The sequence below is a fragment of the Sciurus carolinensis genome, chromosome 15, assembly GCF_902686445.1.
Source record: "Sciurus carolinensis chromosome 15, mSciCar1.2, whole genome shotgun sequence".
Classification (NCBI taxonomy): domain Eukaryota; kingdom Metazoa; phylum Chordata; class Mammalia; order Rodentia; family Sciuridae; genus Sciurus; species Sciurus carolinensis.
Window position 1 is genome coordinate 36,144,336 of NC_062227.1, and position 21,284 is coordinate 36,165,619.

A 21,284-nucleotide genomic window follows, 5' to 3' on the forward strand; every position below is an offset into this window, starting at 1 on the left:
GGTGCATTATAGTTGTACATACTGATGGGTTTTGTTGTTATATATTCATGCACGTATACAGCCTACAATATAATTTGGTCAATATCACTCCCCAGCACTTTCCCACTCCCTTCTCAATACCACCCCTTGGTTCACTTCCTCTTCTGATCTCTCTTTGATTTGCATGAGATATGCCTCCATCTTTTCCTTTTCCTCTGTAACTTCTGTACATGAGTGAAAACATAGGACCCTTAACCTTCTCAGTTTGACTTATTTTGCTTAAGGTAATGGACTCTAGTTCTACCCATTTTCCTGCAAAAGCTCTAATTTCATTTTTCTTATGGCTGAATAAAGCTCCATTGTGTATACATACATTTCTTTATCCATTCATCTGTTGATGGACACTTAGGCTAGTTCCATGGTATGGTTATTGTGAATTGTGCTATAAACATAGGTATGCATGTATCACTGAAGTATGATGACTTTAATTCTTCAGAATAAAAACCAAGGAGTGATACAGCTGGGTCATATAGTGGTTCCATGCCTGTCTTTTGAGGAACCTCCATACTTATCTCCATAATGCCAACCTGTCATTTTTTATTAGACATATATTTCATTTCAAAGTCTCTTCCTTCAAGTTTTCCTTTTCTTCTCTGAGTATTACTACGGTTGTATTATATATTCAGATATGAGATTTTCTGAGGACCACTGACTACCATGACAAAAATAGAAAAATAAACTATACTAAAAGACATAGTTTATTCATGATTTTTTTAAATAGAGTTCTGCAGCATTTACTATCATCTGGGAATAACATAAGAGTAATCAAAACAATATAAACAAATGTTTTAGAACTATACTCCCAGCAAAGAATGTCTAAAAGAAAAAAAAAATGCAGCTTTCTCTGTAATTTTTCACTTCATTGATTACAAGGAGACACTTTATAGCAGAGTAATATTAGCTCCTTTTAGCATGATCCCACCCAGTTGTTTTCTTTACTTTGTTTTAGTATGAATCTCTTCTGCATCATCTAATACAAGCTTCATATACTCATCAAAATCAATAAATACAGCGCTCCATTGGTAATATTTACTTGCTCAGAACCAATCCTGAATCCAGTTTCTGTTTTCCAAGTATCTGAAGTAAGGCTGATGGGCTGCACCATCACCTTCTGCACTTTCTATCCCTTACCACAGTAAGCCACGGTGGAAACTCACAAAGATCCAAGCAACCAGCACTTTACCTCAGAAAGGAACTTCTAGAATTATATTCATGATTCTTTAATAAAAAAATTGTTATGCTTAGTACTTACTAAGCCAGTGTTAAAGTACTATTAAATCTAATCTGCCACTCAATGTCTCACTTAACTAAAAATGAAGTTAAAGGTAGACCTCAAGGGCTGGGTACGTTGTATGTAGTTCAGTGGTAGAGCACTCGAGGCACTGGGTTTGATCACCCAGCACCACATTAAAAAAAAAAAAAAACTAAATAAACAAAATAAAGGTATTGTGTCCATCTACAACTAAAAATATTTTTTTTTAAAAATTAGACCTCAAAAGTTCCTTGCAATTTTACATAACTATAAATACAGCATCATTCGTGAAGTAGACTAATTTTAAAGACTTTCCCCAACCTTCTCCCAATCATCAAATCTTTTCAACTTTTAATATTTTAATTAATTAAAAATTGCAGATGAGTTTCAAGAATAGTAAAAAAGTTCCATTTATCTTTCTTTTACATTCCCTAATTGTTAGTATTTTACTACATGTCCTATCATTTGTCTCATTTATCTCTAAATGCACACATGTATGCACACATATTTTTTCTAAAATCATTTGTGTCAGCTGCAGATTTAACACCCCATTATTCCCAACACTTCAGTGTCAGTTTCCCCAACAACAAGGACATTTCCCTTATAGAATAGTATAACCACTATAAGAAGGAAATTAACATTAACAATATTACCATTTAACACACAGAACACTTTCAAATTTGTCCTGGTACCTCCAAAGTCATTCCCCCTAACACAAGGTAGGAAAAAAAAAACATTTTTTAACTGTGTTTTTCTAACTTCAATAGGTTTTTCTTTTTGGTAAAACTGCATGTTTTTATAGCATTCATTAAATAAACATTCTAAGATAAAACAAGGCTCAAAGACAAGCATTAACAAAGATAGTATGTACGTATGTTTGGTAAGTCTGTGTATAGGTCACCTTAAACACAATCAAGAAAAATTCTAGGAGAGTCTCAACTCAGCTGAGACATAAAACAATAATAAAAAATTAAATATTTTCCTGAGATTCCATAAATGTCATTACATTTGTCACTGGTGTAATTTAGTCATGTACCAACATGACCACATAATGATGTTCTGTATATTTCTTTATATATCATGGTGATTCCATAAGATTATTTCATGTAGTGACATCCCAGTCATCTGTCTTTGTATACTGTATACCCTTATGGCAGCTGCACAACAATGAAATTGACTAATGATGCATTTCTTAGAATGTCAACTTTTAATTTTTAAATCATTAAGCAACCTGACTGCGCTTTCTTTTTTTTCAATATTTTTTAATTGTTGATGGACATTTATTTTATTCATTTATTTTTATGTGGTGCTGAGAATCAAGCCCAGTGCCTCACATGTGCTAGGCAAGCGCTCTACCACTGAGCCACAAACCCAGACTGCACTTTCTTAATGTACACACATTATTTCTAAAATATTATGTTAATAAAAGAAATTGAATATATAAGCTAAGAGGCAGATACAAAACATACTCAACAATCTCATATTTGATGCTGGTAACCGTTTTATAAGTTAGCAGTAGATAAAAATATATTCCACATTTAAAGGTTTTAGAGTTTTTTGTTTATTTTTTGCTACTGGATTAAACCCACTGAGCTACATCACAACACCTTTTCATTTTTATTTTGAGACAGGGTCTCACTAAGTTCCTTAGGGCCTCAAACCTGTGAGTCTCCTGCCTCAAAACTACTGAGTTGCTAAGATTATAATCGTGTACCACCATACCTGGCACAATGTTTTATGTTTCATGATAATACTGTCTTCATCTACTGATGGATATTCCCAAATTCCTATAATTATTAAGATATTAAATGAGAGAATATTCATCTCTCAAATATTCTACTGACATACTACATAAATTACCTTACATCAGGTAAAATAACCACTATTAATTTTATTGATATAATTAAAAAATTAAACTGAAAAGATCAGATTTCTTTTTTTTTTCTTTTTTTTAACTGTAAATGGACACAATGCCTTTATTTTATTATTTATTCTTACGTGGTGCTGAGGATCGAACCCAGTGTGCCACACGTGGGCAAGGAGGGCACATTACCACTGGGTCACCACCCCAGCCCTCAGATTTCTTTAAAAAAAAAAAAAAAAGAAAAACAAAACTTTACCTAGAAGGTATAAAACATACATTTATTAGAAAACAGGAATACATTTTAAATAATAAAAGTGAACTTCCTCAGCAGAAATTTGAAAGTAAATTCCCTTGGGCTGCAGATGTGGCTCAGTGGTACAGCGATTACCTAGCATGTACAAGGCCCCAGGATCAATTCCTAACACCAGCAAAAAAACAAAACAAAACAAAAAACCTTAAATCATGATAAATACTAATTTTCTGTATCATAATTACTCATAAACACTCTTAAATAATTGGATCCAACCCATAATGCAAAAAATAAGGACTGACTGAAGTAAATCTATCAGTGGGTTGACTTAGAAAATGCTTAAACCAAATGCCACAACAGTTTAAAAATACACTCTCATATATGTTACCAGAATGGAAAGGGAAGAAGACTTGGGCATACAGGTCCACAAATGATTCAGACCACTGACTTATATCAGTGTAACATACAATGTATTTGACTCCCGGCCAGAAAAAAATATACAGTATATTTGTATGTTTCTGCAGAAAAAGTTAGAGAAAGCAATATACACAAACACACTGCCGGTGAAAAATCTTTGAGTGGTAAGAATAGGATATTCATTCACTTATCTCAACATATTTATGTTTTCTAATTTTTTGCAAGGCATATACTTTTTACTTAAAATAGTTCTGTTTTGTTTTTCAATATTAGGGAATGAATCCAGGGGCACTTAATGACTAAACCCCATTCCCAGGCCTCTTTTGTATTTTTATTTAAAGACAGGGTCTCACTGAGTTACTTAGGGTCTTGCTAAATTGCTGAGGCTGGCTTTGAACTGGAGATCCTCCTGCCTCCTGAGCCCCTGGGATTACAGGCGTGCACCACCCCACCTGGCTAAATAGTTCTTTTAATTTAAAAAAAAAAATACTGCTTCAGGCAAAGTTATTACATCTAAAGGAAGTATTTAATTAAAATTAGTCAACTGATTCCTAAGTGGTTGTCATTCTTTAATACATCTCTTTATTTCTCTTTTTCTTTTCCTAATTATGAGAATGGAGAACATTTTTTAAGGTTGGGAGGAGGAAATTTTTTCTCTTTACTCACAAACCAACCCTTTCAACTTGAATAAGAATGTCTGAAGAATAGTAAGAATGAAATTAAATCCATCAAAGGTGGGTTTAGGCAGGATGCAGTGGTGCACACCTGTAATCCCAGAGACTCTGGAGGCTGAGGCAGGAGGATCACAAGTTTGAGGTCAGGCTTAGCAACTTAAGGCCCTAAGCAACTTAGCAAGACCCTATCTCAAAATAAAAAAAATAAAAAAGGCTGAAGATGTAGGTCAGTGGTAAAGCACCCCTCCTCAACTTAATCCCCAATTCCAAAAACATAACAAAATAAAAAACTAGGTCTGGTAGCCCTTACCTGTTTCCCAGTTTCTTAGGCAGCTGAAACAAAGACTGAGCCCAAGAATTCAGACTCAGCCTATGCAATACAAGGAGACCCCAGTTCTTAAAAAGGAAGTTGTAAAATTCATCAAAGGGCAGAATTTAAGATTCCAGCCTAAATCAATTTAAGCCCCATTTGCATCAAACATATGTGAGAAAATGAGGTCTATTTCAATATACAGAGAATGAAGGAAATGATCATTTGCTCCTGAGAAAGTTAAAAATATAAAAAATAAAACAGAATAAACTTTTGCTGACTTGAGTCAGAAAAGTTATTTCTCTTCTGAACATCTACTATTCATGACATGTGCTGCTGGGTCCAACAAGAAATTAAATCTGGTGGCCTCAAGTGGTGACAGAGGTCTGTAATCCCAGTTTTTAGAGGCTGAGGCAGGAGGATCACAAATTTAAGGTCAGACTCAGCAATTTAGCAAGGCCCTAAGCAATTTACTGTGACCCAGTCTTAAGCAGCCCTGGTTTCAATTCCCAGTACCAAAAAAAAAAAAGAAAAGAAACTAAACCTGTCCCACTGGGCTCAGTGGCACACACCTATAATCCTAGCCGCTCTGGAGGCTGAGGCAGGAGGATGGAGAATTCAAAGCCAGCCTCAGCGAATATAAGGTGATAAGCAACTCAGTGAGACCCTGTCTCTAAATAAAATACAAAATAGGGCTGAGGATGTGGCTCAGTGGTTGTGTGCCTCTAAGTTCAATCCCCAGTACCACCCGCCCCTCAAAAAAAAGAGAGAAAGACTAGTACTATTAGAGTAATTAATTACAACCTACAGAAAACAGTAAAAATGTGCAAGTCCTTTCAGATATAAATAAAGGAATGAAATAATGAATTGGGGGAGGGGAAGGAAAATACCTTTCTTGCAGTAGGATTCCAAATAAATACAGAAGGAAGGATGGGTCTAGTCACCATTTGACAACGACTATATCAACAACTACTTCAGTTAAAAATCACTGGAAGATGAAATTAATGTGTAGAAGTATGATAATAAAGAGCATGTGTGTGTCTCAAAGTATTTTCCCATCAAGATATGTATGAATTACAAAGGAAAAGACAGTAACTACATGGTAGAGAAAATGGCAGGCACTACTTATATTAAGTCAAAGTTATCACCAATATTGGGACAAACTAAAAATGAACTAAGAAGGACAGAATATCATGTCTATGGTACTATTAGCAAAAGTACATAGTGTGAATTTAATCCTGAAGAAACAACAATCTTTTAAATGAAAGGCAGTTCACAAAACAACTGGTCTATATTCTTCAACATCAACTTCATTATAGATAGGAGCAGTTCTAGATTAAAGTATAACAAGACAGAGGAACAGTTCCAAATTAAAGTATAAAGACATGAAAATAAATGCAATATCTGATCCTGCATTGGACCCTGGACCAGAAGAAAAACACTAATGGGACAACTGGCAAAATATGAAAAAGTGATTTAAGACTGACTAATAGTATTGTATTCTTGATTTTGACAATTTCATTCTGGCAATTTAAGAACATGTCCTTGTTTTCAGGAAACACTGAGATTACTAAAGTAAGAAGAAAGAATCATATCTACAATTATTCTCGAATGTCCAGAAAAATATGAGAAAAAAATGAAAGAGAAAGTAGGCCAATGTTATCATTTGAGGAATTTCAGTGAACATGACACAGAAATTAAATTTTTTTTGTGTGTGTGCCAAGGATTGAATCCAGGGGCGCTTAACTACTGAGTCACATCCCCACCCCTTTTTATTTTTTAATTATGAGACACAATCTCACTAAGTTGTTTAGGGTTTTGCTAAGTTGTTGAAGCTGGCTTTGAACTTGTGATCCTCCTGCCTCAGCCTTGCTAGCTGCTGAGATTCCCAGCATGCACCACCACTCCTAGCTTCCTATGTTATCTCTGAACCTTTAATTAGTGTGAAAGTTATTTCAAAATAATACTTTCTTTAAAAAGATACCACCTTTTACCAATCAAATGAACGAAAATTTTTAAAAGATGGTTAATACCCACTGCTGGCAGATGTGGTTTAAAACCAGAACTCTTGAGAACCTGATTAGAGAAAGCAAACCAATACCATCTTTTTGCATAGTCTTTGATCCAGTAATTCCATTTAAAAACTGTAACCTAGCGCTAGGGACGCAGGTCAGGGTATAGAACTTGCCTAGCAGATGCAAGGTCCTGGGTTTAAGCCACAGCACCACAAAAACAATAAATCTATTATCTACATAAATGTTAGAATAACACTATTTATATGTGTTTGCTTATATAAATATGAATGCATAAGTATAAATGCACAGCAAAGTTTTTGGAAGAATATATACTAAAGTATTAAAAATTATCTATGGAAGGGAGGGAAATAAGACAGTGGGAGTAAAAAGGTTTTATCCTCTCTGTTTTTATATTTTGATTTTTAATTTTTTTTTTTTTTTTTTTTACAGTAATGAAGATTGAACCTAGGGTCTTGCACATGCTAGGTAAGCATCCTACTATTAAGCTGTACCCCCAGACCCCCCAGGCCTTTATTTTACTTTAAGATAGGGTCTCACTAAGTTGGCCTTGAACTTGTGATCCTCCTGCCTCAGCCTCTTGAGTAGCTGGGATTAAAGGTAAGCACCATCACATATGGTTGACTCTGTTTTTACAAAAAACAAATACGACTTTTTAATTCCAAAAGAGTTCTACAGAAAGAAGAAAAAGTAATGAAGACCTGAAATTAATACAGAGTGAATCAAATGATAACCAAGAGACCAGCACAGAAGGAAAAGAAAGCAAGAGGTTGCTGGGAATGTCTGCCTGGGAATAGATCAGTAAGATCTCTAAGACAAGACAGATGTATCCCAAAACATGGTCTCAATAAGATATCCTAAAGCTGTGTTGTCCAATACAGCAGTACTAGACTAAATGAAATGTGGCTAATACGAAATGAGATGTGTTAAGAGTAATATACACAACAAATTTTGAATACTGATTATGAAAAAAGAAATGTAAAATATTTCAACAATACTATTATATTGATTACATATTAAAATGACATTATTTTGGAAACAAGTTTAAGTATATTATTAACATAAATTTCACCTGTTTCTTTTTACTTGCATACTGCATCTACTAGAATATTTAAAATGACATATGTGAGTCGGGTGTGGTGGTGCACACCTGAAATCCCGGTGGCTTGGGAGGCTGAGGTAGGAGGATCACAAGTTCAAAGCCAGTCACAGCAACAGCAAGGCACTAAGCAACTCAGTGAAACCCTTTCTCTAAATAAAATACAAAAAAGGGCTGGGGATGTGGTTCAGTGATTAAGTGCCCCTGAGTTCAATCCTGGTACCAAAAAAAAAAAATTACGTATGTGGCTCATATTTACATATCTACTAGACAACGCTACTCCAGAGATGCTTGATAAAATATTCAACTTATTCTACCATATCAGCTTCTATCAGGGTGTACCATTTACTTCAGACATATCATTTCAAATTAAGAAAGTAACCAATTATTTATTAAATTTAATATAGGCTTTGCTTTCTCATCTACATACATAGAAGCAAATAAACATACTACATATATAAATTTCTAACTTTTCCACAGATCAGTCAATACACAAATTTGAATTCATTATTTATGAAACAGGGTAAGAAATGTAAGTAAACTGACACCCATCTCCCTCACAAAGGAATTTTTCATTTGTAAAATATCAAGAAAGACATAAAAACTTGTACACATAGGTTCATAGTAGTATCATAAACCAAGAAGTACAAACAACCCAAATGTCCGTCACTGACAAATAATGTACAATGTGCTTCAACATGGATGAACCTTGCAAACATTACACCATGAGAAAAAACTCAAGTCAAAACAGACCACATATTGTCTGGATTCAACAGGCAAATCTAAAATCTATACAAATAGCAAGTAGATCTGGGGTTCAAAGATTAGAGACAAGAGTGGGAAATGACTACCAGAGAACATGAGAATTCTTTCTGCGATCTGAAAATGTTCTAAAATTCACTGCACAACTCTACAAAAATTTTTTAAAACACTATACTTTACACTTTAAATAATTCTAATTTAAGCTGTTTTAAAATAAGAAGTAAAAAACCAACATAGAAAAATGAATACAAAAAAATGTTTCTTATCAATCTTACTGAGAACACTCTGAAGTCTTTCCTTTATTCTGATAGTCCATTATACACTGAATAAGATGGTTATTTTCATCCAACATCTGAAATAAAATTAGAAAAAGTTTATTGTAAACCTAGTCTATCAAGTAAAATAAAAAACTAGAAAATTTCAGGGAGGGCATTAATACTGTTTATAAAAGAACATTAAAGTGAACCCCCTAACAATATACTGTTATCCTGAAACAACTGTTATATATTCTAAAATCATTTAAGCAAACATGAAAACATAAAAAACATAATTCTCTTAAAAATACTCTTTGTTAATGTTGCTTCCTGCTGATATATTTTAAAATTCATTTTAATAACAAATTATAAAGGGAGATTAGTGAATTAGCTCTCATATATATAAAATTTCATTACACACTAAAGAAATCTCTTCTGTAAAAGTATGCAATACATAGTTCATATAGACAATCTGTTAAATAGTATATTTCTTCCTTCAGATTTCTAGAAATGCTTTATCTATTCAGAAACAATTCATTTAGGTCTTGTCCTACACATACTACAGTTCACCACAAAAAAACCTACATTTTTCACCTTTGGAATGATATCATACTTAATCAATAATTTTTAATATCTCTATTCTAATCTATCTCCCACTGTATTAACTGAAGTCCAGAAGGGAAAATTCAAGTTTCTTTTATATTCAAAAATTTAATTACCTTTGCTATTTGTAATAGTAGTTTTAGCCAGTTACAACTAAAATTTAATCCAAGTCCAAGTTGGCTTTGCATCATTCTGTTTTACATCATTCTACATCTTTGTAATAGTAAGGAGAAAGTCTGTCCTTATCCAGAATTAAGTAAATACATGAAAACTTCAGCTCAAGAGGTTTGATGAGGTAGTGGCTAGCTTCCAAGTGTTACACCAGTATGGTTTTATAATTCTCCAAATAGGTATAATAATAAACTACAATGATTACTATGCATGTGTATTAATACAGACCTGTAAGTTTATCAGATATAAGTTGTCTCAAAATTTAAAAACAAATAAAAATAGCAATTTATTCTTCTTATAACAATTCTAAGCTATCTTGGCTTTGAAGGTTAAATAAGTCACTCTCATGTAAAGAGTACTGATAGTGGCAATTAAAAGGTCAGTTAGGTTTAGTGGCAGCTTTGCTGTCCTGAACAAACCACTTAAGTTTCCAGAAGCTTTAAGATCAAGAGATGTTTCTTACAAACCTATCCCAGTCTTCGAAGATTCAATAAGAGCACAATGCCATAATCGCTATCTAAATAATAAAAAATTTTTTCATTTAAAAAAAAACCATTTAGGGGGCTAGGGTTGTGGCTCAGTGGTAGACACTTGCTTAGCATGTATGAGGCACTAGGTTCAACTCTCCCAACAGCATATAGATAAAATAAAGGTTCATTGAAAACTGAAAAAATAAATTAAAAAAAAAAAAAAAAAGAACCATTTAACATTAGCAGTCCTGGGTGCAGCAGACCTGGAATCCGAGCAGCTCGAGAGGCTGAGACAGAGGGATCTCAAGTTCAAAGCCAACCTCATCAACTTAACAAGGCCCTAAACAACTCTGGGAGACCCTGTCTCTAAATAAAATATAAAAAAGGTGCTGAGGATGTGGCTCAGTGGTTAAGAGCCCCTGGGTTTAATCCCTGGTACCAAAATAAATAAGCAAATAAATAACATTAGCTGTGACTTTTTTTCCAGCACCTTTATCACAATCTTCCCTTACTGGGGGGGGGGGGGGGACTTCCTATCAAATAAGATTGTAATAAATACAATCTCTGGATGCCAAAAAAAAAAAAGATTTTACCTTAAAATGTCTGAACATCCTAATCCAATCCCTAATTTAGTGAATTCACAATGTATCTTCTCCAGTATATTCGTCAATCTAACAAACTTGACATTAGACTATCTGTCTCATACATAATATCAACTTGACACTAAAGATAAGGCACTGAATTTGGAATCAATTTTTCTCCTCTCATGTCACTATGAAAAATAATAGATCAGCATCCTCTAAATTAATCATCCATGATAAACAGCTTAAGACTTGTGTAAGAAAAACTTTGTAGGAAAAAAGAAAAATTCCAGAATTTAAACAGAGTCCAAAAATAAGAGCGAACCCCTCCAGAAATGTGTTTTGTGTGCATGTGTACTTGACGCAGTTTGCCAGGCTAAAGGCTTAGTCCAGTGCACTACAGGAAAGCACTGCTTTTCCAGACACTAACAAGCCGGTTTGTTCATGAAATAAAGCAACAGTTGGGCGAATGTCAAATGCCACACCACAAAGAATCTGACAGTAAACAGAAACCGATTAACATATTCTATGGGCACACAATGGTGCCCTGAGTGGTACTAAAAGTTGACTTTTCTTCTATTTTCATCCTTGCTCCAGTGCAGGGGAAAAAATATGGAAATATTTTTAAATAAACTACTAAAATTAGCAAGTAACTTTTCCAAGCCCGGCCCACTACAATTTACAAAGCTGTCGTGCTCCGTAGGCAACAAGGGGGAGGAAGATAATAAAGAATCTTTGTATCCCCAATTGGTAGTAACACCGCAGCGACTGCGGTAGCTTTTCTAAACAGAACGCAGCTTCTTGTGTTTTTATCACGACTTAAGTAATTGGTCATGAGTGTCTCCACCACTGGACTGCAAGCTCCAGGAAAGCAGAGTCCACGGCTCACACAGTAACCCCAAAGCCTGCAATAGGCACTCCAGAAATATTTGCGGCAGATGTAAACGAACAAGGGGTGATCCAGAAAAGCAGAAAGGGGCCCCGGGAACCCCAAGTCTCTAGAGTTCTTCTTCGTCTGCCTCCAAAGACCCTACATTAAGGTTCTTAAGTTCTCCTGAGAACCCCAAGTCGGTCGAAGTTTGCGGGGCTCCGACTTTACCTCCGCGCGCAGCGACCAGAAGACGGGTCTGTACTAGGCAGCCGCCGCGCGCGGGGCGGGGCGACGCCAAAGTAACTCTGAGCGACGCGCGGGGCCGCAGGCTCCAACACACTGCCCTTCCCCGCGCGGGCGCACGCGCCCCGCCGCCCGAACGCCGCCCCATCCCTAGAGAAATCGGGCGGCGGTTGCTTGGGCTTTTGTGCCTCTAAGAGCCTAAAAGCGCGAAGGACTCCGTGGAAAAAAAAAAAAAAAAAAAAAAAAACCGGTTCGCCCTCTTCAGCCTCCCACTCAGGCACAGCCCGCGGCTCGGGTTCCCACACATCGCCGCTTCCCAGCAGGCCCGCCACAGCCTCCGCCACCGCCCCCGGCCCACTCCCGTCCGGCCCTGCCCCCGGGGTCTTTAGCCGAGGCGGGATGGGCCTGGCATCCCCGACCCCGCCAGCTTTCACCTTCTGAATCGCGGCGGGTGTGATCTCCCCCTTGCCTCGCTGCCGCGGGGCTGCGAACGCCACAGACATGTTGCCGCCGTCACCACTATTGGCAAGTCCCGAGCGCTCCGGGTGAACGGCAAACTGGGGGAAAGACGCCGGCCTCTCGGGCGGAACCACCGCGAGAATGCGGGGAGGGGGGATGCTCCAGTACCGAGTAAACACCCAGCCGGTCTGTCGTCAAAGAGGCACTCTGGCCCATAGAGATCTTCTTTCTGACAGCTTTGCAGAAAATACAGTCCCTAAAAAACTTCTTCATTCTTGACTGCCCTCAAGCGTCCTCGACCTTTTCTAATATGCACCCCCCGTCCCTTTGAGCTAATGGTAGAGCCGCGCCACAGTCCTCCCTCCGCTTCAGCGATTCAGGAAATGGTCCCGCCGCCGCGGGAGAGGGAGAGGCTGGGGCAGCCCCTGTCACAGGAAATGCGAGCGGCCCGAGCCGGCCCGCCCCTTTCGCGCGGGTGTTGCTCGCTGCCCTCCCCAGCTCCCTGAAGCGGCCCCCGGGCTGCGTTTCGGTGCTCTGTTCTAGACCTAGTTTCAGTTTTTCCAACTTCATCCTCACCCTTCCTGGGAAGAAGCGGCGGCCCTGAGTTGTCCGGGCAGCCGGGAGAGGGGAGGAGGAAGGTCTGGACTCGGGAGTTCGTGCAGATCCGTGGAGCATCTGCCGAGATGAACCAGAGGTGGAAGAAGTCGGTGAACGCGGATTCGCTGGTTTAAATGGCTCGGTTACGCCCCAAAAGCGCACCTCAGAGTCCACAGCCTCGCACGCACTCAAGTCGTGTCTAACAGTTGGAAAGTAACGCTGACCCAAAATCGGGACACCAAGGCTGTGTCCGGTACTCGGGGACAGTCGTCCAACACGGCTAGCAGAGAAGTGGGTCGATTTCATGTAATTTGGGATCAAGCTTTGAAATCACGCCTGCTCTTCTGGTTTCCAGTGATATACTCAGTGGTTTGTCAATTACGACCAAGCTGCTAGGCTTCAAGTCAGAGTGAAGGGTGAAAAAGTTTTCAAATGAGTAAGGAACACAGGCAAATGCAGGTAATGTGTTGTTGTGGATTTTAAATTATTTTGTAAATTTAGACTAACATATAACACAAAATAAAAGTTTATATAAAATGTTACCCAACATTGAGATTCAAAATTCAATATCTATTTATATGTTAAATAGAAAAAAAAACAAATACATGTTTAAATTTTGTTTCGAATAAATGATTTTGCATAAGCTTAAGCAAAGTTGAGCGTGTTGTCTTTGCCAGGTTTTATGCTAGGTACCAGTAGACACAACTGAAAGAGCTGGACAAGGAACCTGTGTTCAAAGATCTTATATTTGAATAGGGTTGACAGACCAGAAACAAAGTTAATATGTATATATGTAAAGTCCAAAGAAAGACCTTCAAACAAGGGACTGAGAGTGATGTGTGTTAATGTTGGAAGTCTTTATATAGGGGGCAGGGAGCACTGGGGATTTCACTCAAACTTGGTCACTGAACTACCTCCCCAGACCTTTTATATTTTTTTAATTTCCAGGCAGGGTTTTGCTAAGTTACTGAGGCTAGTCTTGAACTTGTCATCCTTCTGCCTCAGCCTCCCTAGTCCTGGGATTACATGTGTGCTTCCCTGCACCTAGCCTCCATCATCTCTAAACTGAAACCTAAAGGATGAAAAAAACTCAAGCCATTCTAAAAATAAAGGAAGGGAAGTTCCCTTAGAATGGCAAATGTTCTTCAGAATTCTAAGCCTCGAAGAAAACACTAGTATATTTTTACTTTATGTAATCAGAACTGAATTGGAAAAAAAAAAAGCTTATATTGAATTCAGAATAGAAATCAATTCATGTCTACCACTAGCGCTGTGAGTCTAACACCTAGTATTCAAGGTCATGTTTTGTTTACATAAATGTACCTTATTAAGAATAATGTTTAAGCCCAGAGTCCTGATGGTACATGCCTGTATTACCAGCAACTAGGAGGCTAAGGCAGGAGGATCACATGTTCAAAGCCTACCTGGGCAATTAGTGAGACTCTGATAAAAATGAAAAATAAAAAGGGTAGGGAGGTGTAGCTCAGTGGTAGAGCACATCTTGGTTCAATCTCCAGTACCACAAGAAAAATTAATCCTTTTCTTTCTCTTCTTTTTTGGTACCAGGGATTGAACCCCAAGGGCTATTTACCATTGAGCTACACACCCAGTCATTTTTATTTTTGATTTTTGAGGCCAGGGTGTCACTAAACTGCTTTGGACCTTGCTAATTTGCTGAGGCTAGCTTTAAACTTGAGATCCTCCTTCCTTAGCCTCCAGAGTCACTGGAATCCCAAGCGTGCTCCATCATGCCTGGCTGAAAAATGAATCCTAATCTAACTGTTCCAATTATATCCACTTGGCAGATAATCTAGAAATCTTAAAAAGCAACATAAGAACAGCTGTCTAAATTTCTTCATCACAGTTTAAAAAAAAAAAAAATCTCCCAATGGAATTCCCATTCCAGGGAGGCACCCAGAGATAGGTAACATCTTTCTTTATAAGTTCTCAACAGAGGGAAAGGCAAATCCACCAAGAATAGGTTTTATAGGTCCTCCTGAGATATTTACTCCTTCATAGTAGCAGCATAGGGCCTAGGGCACTCATAGCACCCATGCAGGAATAACCACAGCCTTTTCTGTAATTCTATGTATGCCTTAAAAATACAATCACTTTCTAACTTAAATTCATCTTTATGTTCTTCTCTCCTTCTCTGACATTGACATAGACTTAACCCAGAAACCTGTTGGTATCTGACTCCCAAAAGTTGGTATCACCAATTTTATCAAGGTCTGGCAACCTGGACTTTCCAGTGACATCATAGAGATGGTGTCCCTCAAAGGTGCAGCAGTTCCTTTTCTAGATTGTGAATCTGCAGATCGATAATTCTGCCATTTTCATTTCATTTCCTGAAAGTCAGGGTCAGCTCATAAAAAGTTGTTAATGTGTTAAACGTGAAATGTCAACCCTCAATCTAAACTTTTCCTATTCAGAACATTAAATGAAGGCTCCTTTGGGTTTTATGGTGGCTTTCTGATTTTGGCAGTCCCTCCAAGAAGGGAGTTTGAAAGTTCTGGTATAGTGTTAACACCTGCCTACCCATTTGCCTACATGAAATACCATGATTGTTTATGAAGAGTATTTTTAATAAATCTGGGTACAGTTTGACTTGGGGAAAAAATACTATCATTTTCTATGTGTCCCATTACATGAAATCTCTAGGAAGGTACTAGCTAAAAGGTCCAGTCAGAAATGCAGATGATCTCCCTGAGAGAAGACACTTAAAAGAACTTTGCCTCACTTTCAGGCTTCCTTGGTAAAACTCAGTCTTACCTGCAAAGATTGAAAATTCAGAGAGAAGGAAGATTGAAATCATGGGGAGGCCTGAGCTAGAGGTTTCTTAAGGAATGTAGTAAATCCTGTTTCACTTCACCATTAGTTTTAAGAGCAATCTCAAGGTAGATTGATAGAAGAGTTGGAAGGAAAAGGAAAATAAAGAGCCTCCAGCATTTAGTTAAGAAAGAAATGGAGAACAAATATGGAAAGTTGGCCTAAATCTGGAAAATGACTCTGGAGACTTAAAAATTAGCTCCCAAGTTAACCATCTCCCCAGACAAAAAAATCAGACCCATCAGATTACTCTTGGAAAGAGACATCTGAAGGATGTCTGAAGGTGGGAGATTTTTTCTGAATAATCCTAATAGAGGCATGCATAAAGTGACTCAGAATAAGTAATCTGTATTAACAATTCATTCTTGGTTATTCATGTTAATGAATGTATAGCAGACTGATTAAAAAATTGAAAATAGAAATAGTACTTTACAGTATAGCTATAGAAAATTGCTTGTTTTTCACATTTCAGTTTTTAATTTGTTTTATATGAAGTTGTTTGTATTCCTTAAATATATTTCAATGAACTGATGAAGTACTCCTGGATAATGTCCAATATTCAGTGAAATTGTAATCATGGGATTAAAAACCTTAATCCCCTCCCCAAATAAATCATGTGTGTGCAGATAATGGAGATAACTTTGATTTCATACAAGACTTTCTTTAACACTTATTGTTTTATAATTAATAGAACATCTGTACTACCAAATTTGCTGATATTTTAAGCCCCTGTGCTGCCATAAATTCTTAGAATACACTGGGAAGGCATAGACCCAGCCTGTCTGCCCATAATTGGGCTCAGAGCAAAATCCCTCAGGTAATATCTTTCAAAATATTTCTGCTCACAGTCTCTGTGGCATTTGATGAGTCAATTTGAGTTGTGGCTTCCACAGATTTCAAGACTGTAAGGAGAGCAGCATATGTCTATATATTTATATAATCATTGTTCTAGGCAGAACAAATTGCTTTTCACAATTCTCCATAAAAGACTTATTTTCAATACTCCAGCAAATTTCATTCGACATAGATTATAACATAGCCTATCTGGGACATTTTTACCTCTTCTTACATTATCAAATATTAAGTGAATTAAGAATGAATCAAATCAATTATATTTTGAGGTTTCATGACATTAAAATGTATTGCTTTTTGAAAAATACATAGTTTCTATGGATAGCTTCATCCAACTTAACTCAATATGATAAATATATAGCAACATCCTCCATCAGTGCTTATTTATTTAACATTTATTATGTACTAGCTAGTGTGCTAGTGATTGCCTTAACTTACATTAGATTCTTCAATATAGATTATTTTAATTTTAACAGATAAACTATGAAAAAACATATGAGATATTGTAAATTACAAGAATAAGATTTGTACATAAAAGTGTAATAAAAGGGCTGAGGATATAATTCAGTAGTAGAGCACTTGCCTAGCATGTACAAAGCCCTGGGTTCAATTCCCAGTACCACCAAAAATAAAAAGGTAATAAGGAGAAAAATGTACACTTCAAGAATAGAAATGTTAGTGAATCTATTCTTAGGAAATTTTCTGGCAAGAATTTAGAGTTCAAATGTACTCTCCCCTGCCATTTAGTATGTTCTCTGTCCTTAGTAAAAAAATACAATTGCTCTCTAACTACTTCATAATTTGTAGAGAAGATTATAATATATTGTTAACTAACTTCCCTAGGAATGGGTGTGGCAGATAGAATAATTTCACAAAAATGACAACAGTTGACTATGTTATGTGACATAGCAAATTGGAATTAAGGTGGTTAACCAACTGACTTTAAATGGGAAGAGTAACCTGGATTATCCAGGTGAAGCCAATGAAATCTCATGGGTTTAAACAGGGAATAGTGAGGCTGAAGAGTCAGAATCAGAGAGATGGCATCTTGAGGAAGATGGCCATTGCTAGCTTTCTGACACTGCTAGCTTTGCTGACACCTGAATTTTAGCCCAGCTATCAGGTTTACCAAACCGTAAAACAATATGTAAAGACATTTTTTTGTTTGTGGTGCTGGGGATCAAACCCAGGGCCTTGTGCATGCAAGGTAAGCACTCTACCGACTGAGCTATCTCCCCAGCCCAAGACGTTATTTTAAGTCACTAAGTTTGTGATAACTTGTTAGAAAAGCAATAAGAAACTAATACACTGTTTTCCAATATATCATTTTGTGAATTCAACATGTAGTAAAATATTGATGTTATTGAATATATTGCACACTACTGTCCTAATATATATTAAACTAAACCAACAATCACATTTTTTTCCTTAAAGGAAAAATAATAGGGGAATGTAACTCAGTAGTACAGTGCTTCCCTAGCAGGCATAAAGCCCTGGGTTCAATTCCCAGCACTACAAAGAATAAAAAGAAGAAGAAGGAGGAAAATAAGAAGATGATAGAAGAAGGGTTATAGCATAAAAAGATAAAATCTATGATAATAAAAAGCATAATATTGCAAACCCAAGGGTAGTGATTCTCAAACATTATGGCCTCGGAATCCCTTTGCACCCTTAAAAAATATTGTGTGTCTCAAAGATCCTTTATTTAAGTAGGTTACAGCTCCCAATTATTTACCTGATTAAATATGAAAATTTGGAGACTTTTCAACACAAGGACACATTCCATTAGCTGTCAGAGCAGATGGTTTTTTATTTTGTTTGTTTATTTTTTAATTTCAAGGCAGGTACTCACTAAATTGTTCAAGCTGACGTGAAACTGAGGATCTTCCTACCTCAGCCTCCCAGTTTCCAAGTTGCTTTGATTAGAGGCATGTGCCACCACTCTGGCCACCTCCTGGACCTTTCAAAAGGTACAAGCAACCTCCAGAGACCCTAAAATCACACTTCCTACCACCAAAAACTAAAATATATTTTTTCAATTTAAAAAATTTTGGTACTTGGATTGAACCTAAGGGTGCTGTACTACTTTCCCAATCCAGGCCTTTTTATTTTTATTTTGAGGCAGATTCACACTAAATTGTCCAGGCTGGCTTCAAACTTGAGCTCCTCCTTCCTCAGTCTCCCAAACTGTTGAGATATAGTTGTGCACTATCCCCTGGTTATTGTTGATCTTAAATGAAAAAAGTTCCAACACCTCGCTATCAAATATGATGTTTACTTAAGATTTCTTTTTAAAAATTTTTCTGGTGCTGTGGATTGAACGCAGAGGCACTTTACCACTGAGCTACATCTCCAGTCCCTTTAATTTTAAAATTTTAAGACAGAGTCTTGCTAAATTGTCCAGGCTGGTCTGGAACTTTCAATCCTCCCAATTCAACCTTCTGAGTCACTCGACTTAAAAGCATACACCACTGTGCCTGGCTTAATTCACCCCTACTCCCACCACAGGGGATGGAACTTGGGGCCTCATGAAGGGTTCTTGTAAGAGACCATAGAACATTAAAGAAATTTCTTCCTATTCTTAGACTGTTATGAGTCAATGAGATTGCTACAAGATGGTGAATTGTAAGCTTTTCTGCACTTGTTGGTAAAAATTTCCCCTCTATTCTGTGAATCAGAAAACTTCCTGTAAGGAACTAGATAGTAAATATGTTAGGTTTTGTAGGCTATGCAGGCCCTGCTATAATTATGCAGCTTTGCCATTTTAGCAGGAAAGCAATGATAGACAATTCAAAGAAGAATAGGCATGACTGTGCTCCAATAAAACATTATTTACAAGAACAGGCAAAGCAATGGGCCAGATTTGGTCCCTGAGCGGTACTTTGCCAGCTCCTGCTTTATTCTGTTAATGTGGTGTTTAAGTCAGCTTTTTTGTGGCAGTGACTAAAAGACCTGACAAGAACAATTTTAGAGGAGGAAAAGTTTACTTGAGGGCTCACAATTTCAGAGGTCTCAGTTTATAGAAGCCTGTTCCATTCCTTAGGGCTTGAGGTGATGCAGAACATCATGGTGGAGGAGAGAAACAGAGGGAAGCAGCTCACATGATGATCAGACAGCATAGACTCCTCTTGCCAGATACAGAATATATACCCCAAAGCCACGCCCCCAATGCCCCACCTCCAGCCACACCCTACCTGCCTTCAGTTTCCACTCAGTTAATCCCAGCATAGAATTAATTCAGATTGAATTAAGGCTGTCATAACCTGATCATTTCTCCTCTAAACCTTCTTGCATTGTCTCACACATGAACTTTTGGGGGAACGCCTCAAATTCAAAATATAACTTGTGGTAAGTTACATTCATTGATTAATCCATAGAATAAATTCAACTTGTGATACACATATATATTTGTACATTTTTTGTTTCTATTTGTTATTTTGCTTAGAATTTTTATATGCATTCATGAGTGAAAGTAGTCTGGAATTTTCCTCTCCTATACCAGGTTTGTTAAGGTTACACTGCTTCATAAAACAAGCATGGAAGAAGTCTTTTTCTGTTCTCTTGATGAATTTGAATAAGATTGGTGTTGTTTCTTAAAAGTTTTATAGGATTCAAAAGTGATGATATTCCTGGATCAAGAGTTTCTTTAAGGTAGTATTTTTATTTATGGATTTAACAGATTTGAGACAGAGACATATCTTACCACCCTCTCTTTGTGTCAGTTTTTTGATGCTTTTCTAAGAATTTATTCATTTCATCTAAAGTTTCAGTTTATTGTCATTAAGTTACAAAAAGGTTTTCTTGTTACTATTATTCATACCTACTTTCTTTTCTTGATTTGGTTTCCCAGTATTTATTAATTTTATTAGCTTTTTCATTAACCCAACTTTTAGCTTTCTTTATTTTCTATTTTTTTAAATATATTTACTTGTGGATTGACACAATATCTTTATTTATTAATTTTTATGTGGTGCTGAAATCAAACCCACTACCTCACACATGCCAGGCAAGCACTCTACCACTGAGCTATAGCCCCAGCCCCTATTTTTATCTTTCTTATTTTTACCTTCCACTTTCTTTGATTTAAATATGCTGTTTTAAAAAATATAACATCTTGACACGGATTCTTAAGTAACTGATCTTCAGTCTTTCTTCTTTTCTAATGTGTAAATGTAATGCTATCACCACCATCCTCCAATATTATTTTGCTCTAACACAAAAGTTTTAATATATTATGTTTTTGTTATGATTCAGTTTAAAAAAGTATTTACTAATTTCCATTGTTAATTTCTCTTAGATTCATGGTTTTGAAGAAGATATTAAAATTTTTCAATACATGGGGCTGGGGTTGTAGCTCAGTGGTAGAGTGCTTACCTGGCACATGTGACACACTGGGCTCAATTCTCAGCACTGCATATAAACAAATAAATAAAATAAAGGTCCACTAACAACTAAAAAAAAAATTTTAAGTTTTTTTTCAAAATGTGGTGTTTTCTACTTATGTCGTTATTACTAATTTCTGGCTTAATTTCAGTAGTGGCAGAGAAAATACTTTGTATGCTTCTAATCTTTTGAGACTTGTCAAACTTTCCTCATAACCTATCATACAGCCATTTTTTGTAAATATTTCATGTTTGTTCAAAATGTAAATGAA

The 21,284-nt window shown here is 36.7% G+C and overlaps 2 protein-coding genes and 1 pseudogene across 4 annotated transcripts in view; 1 reads left to right on the forward strand and 2 right to left on the reverse strand.

Moving 5' to 3' along the window:
• Positions 1–12,481, reverse strand: part of Ss18 (SS18 subunit of BAF chromatin remodeling complex) — a 78,213-nt gene extending 65,732 nt beyond the window's left edge. For all 3 annotated transcript variants that reach the window (XM_047526613.1, XM_047526612.1, XM_047526611.1), the window contains exons 1-2: positions 12,328–12,481; positions 8,976–9,052 (exon numbers count right to left, since the gene is read on the reverse strand). In XM_047526613.1, coding sequence (XP_047382569.1) covers positions 8,976–9,052; positions 12,328–12,396 — 146 coding nt within the window. In that variant the 5' untranslated portion in view covers positions 12,397–12,481. The remainder of the gene's footprint in view (positions 1–8,975; positions 9,053–12,327) is intronic.
• On the reverse strand, positions 906–3,685 carry LOC124965720 (small nuclear ribonucleoprotein E-like; annotated as a pseudogene).
• Positions 12,482–12,828: 347 nt separating the features above from the next.
• Psma8 (proteasome 20S subunit alpha 8) overlaps positions 12,829–21,284 on the forward strand; it is an 80,468-nt gene continuing 72,012 nt past the window's right edge. The window contains exon 1 of the mRNA XM_047526744.1: positions 12,829–13,408. Within this exon, the coding sequence (XP_047382700.1) occupies positions 13,382–13,408 (27 nt within the window). The 5' untranslated portion in view covers positions 12,829–13,381. The remainder of the gene's footprint in view (positions 13,409–21,284) is intronic.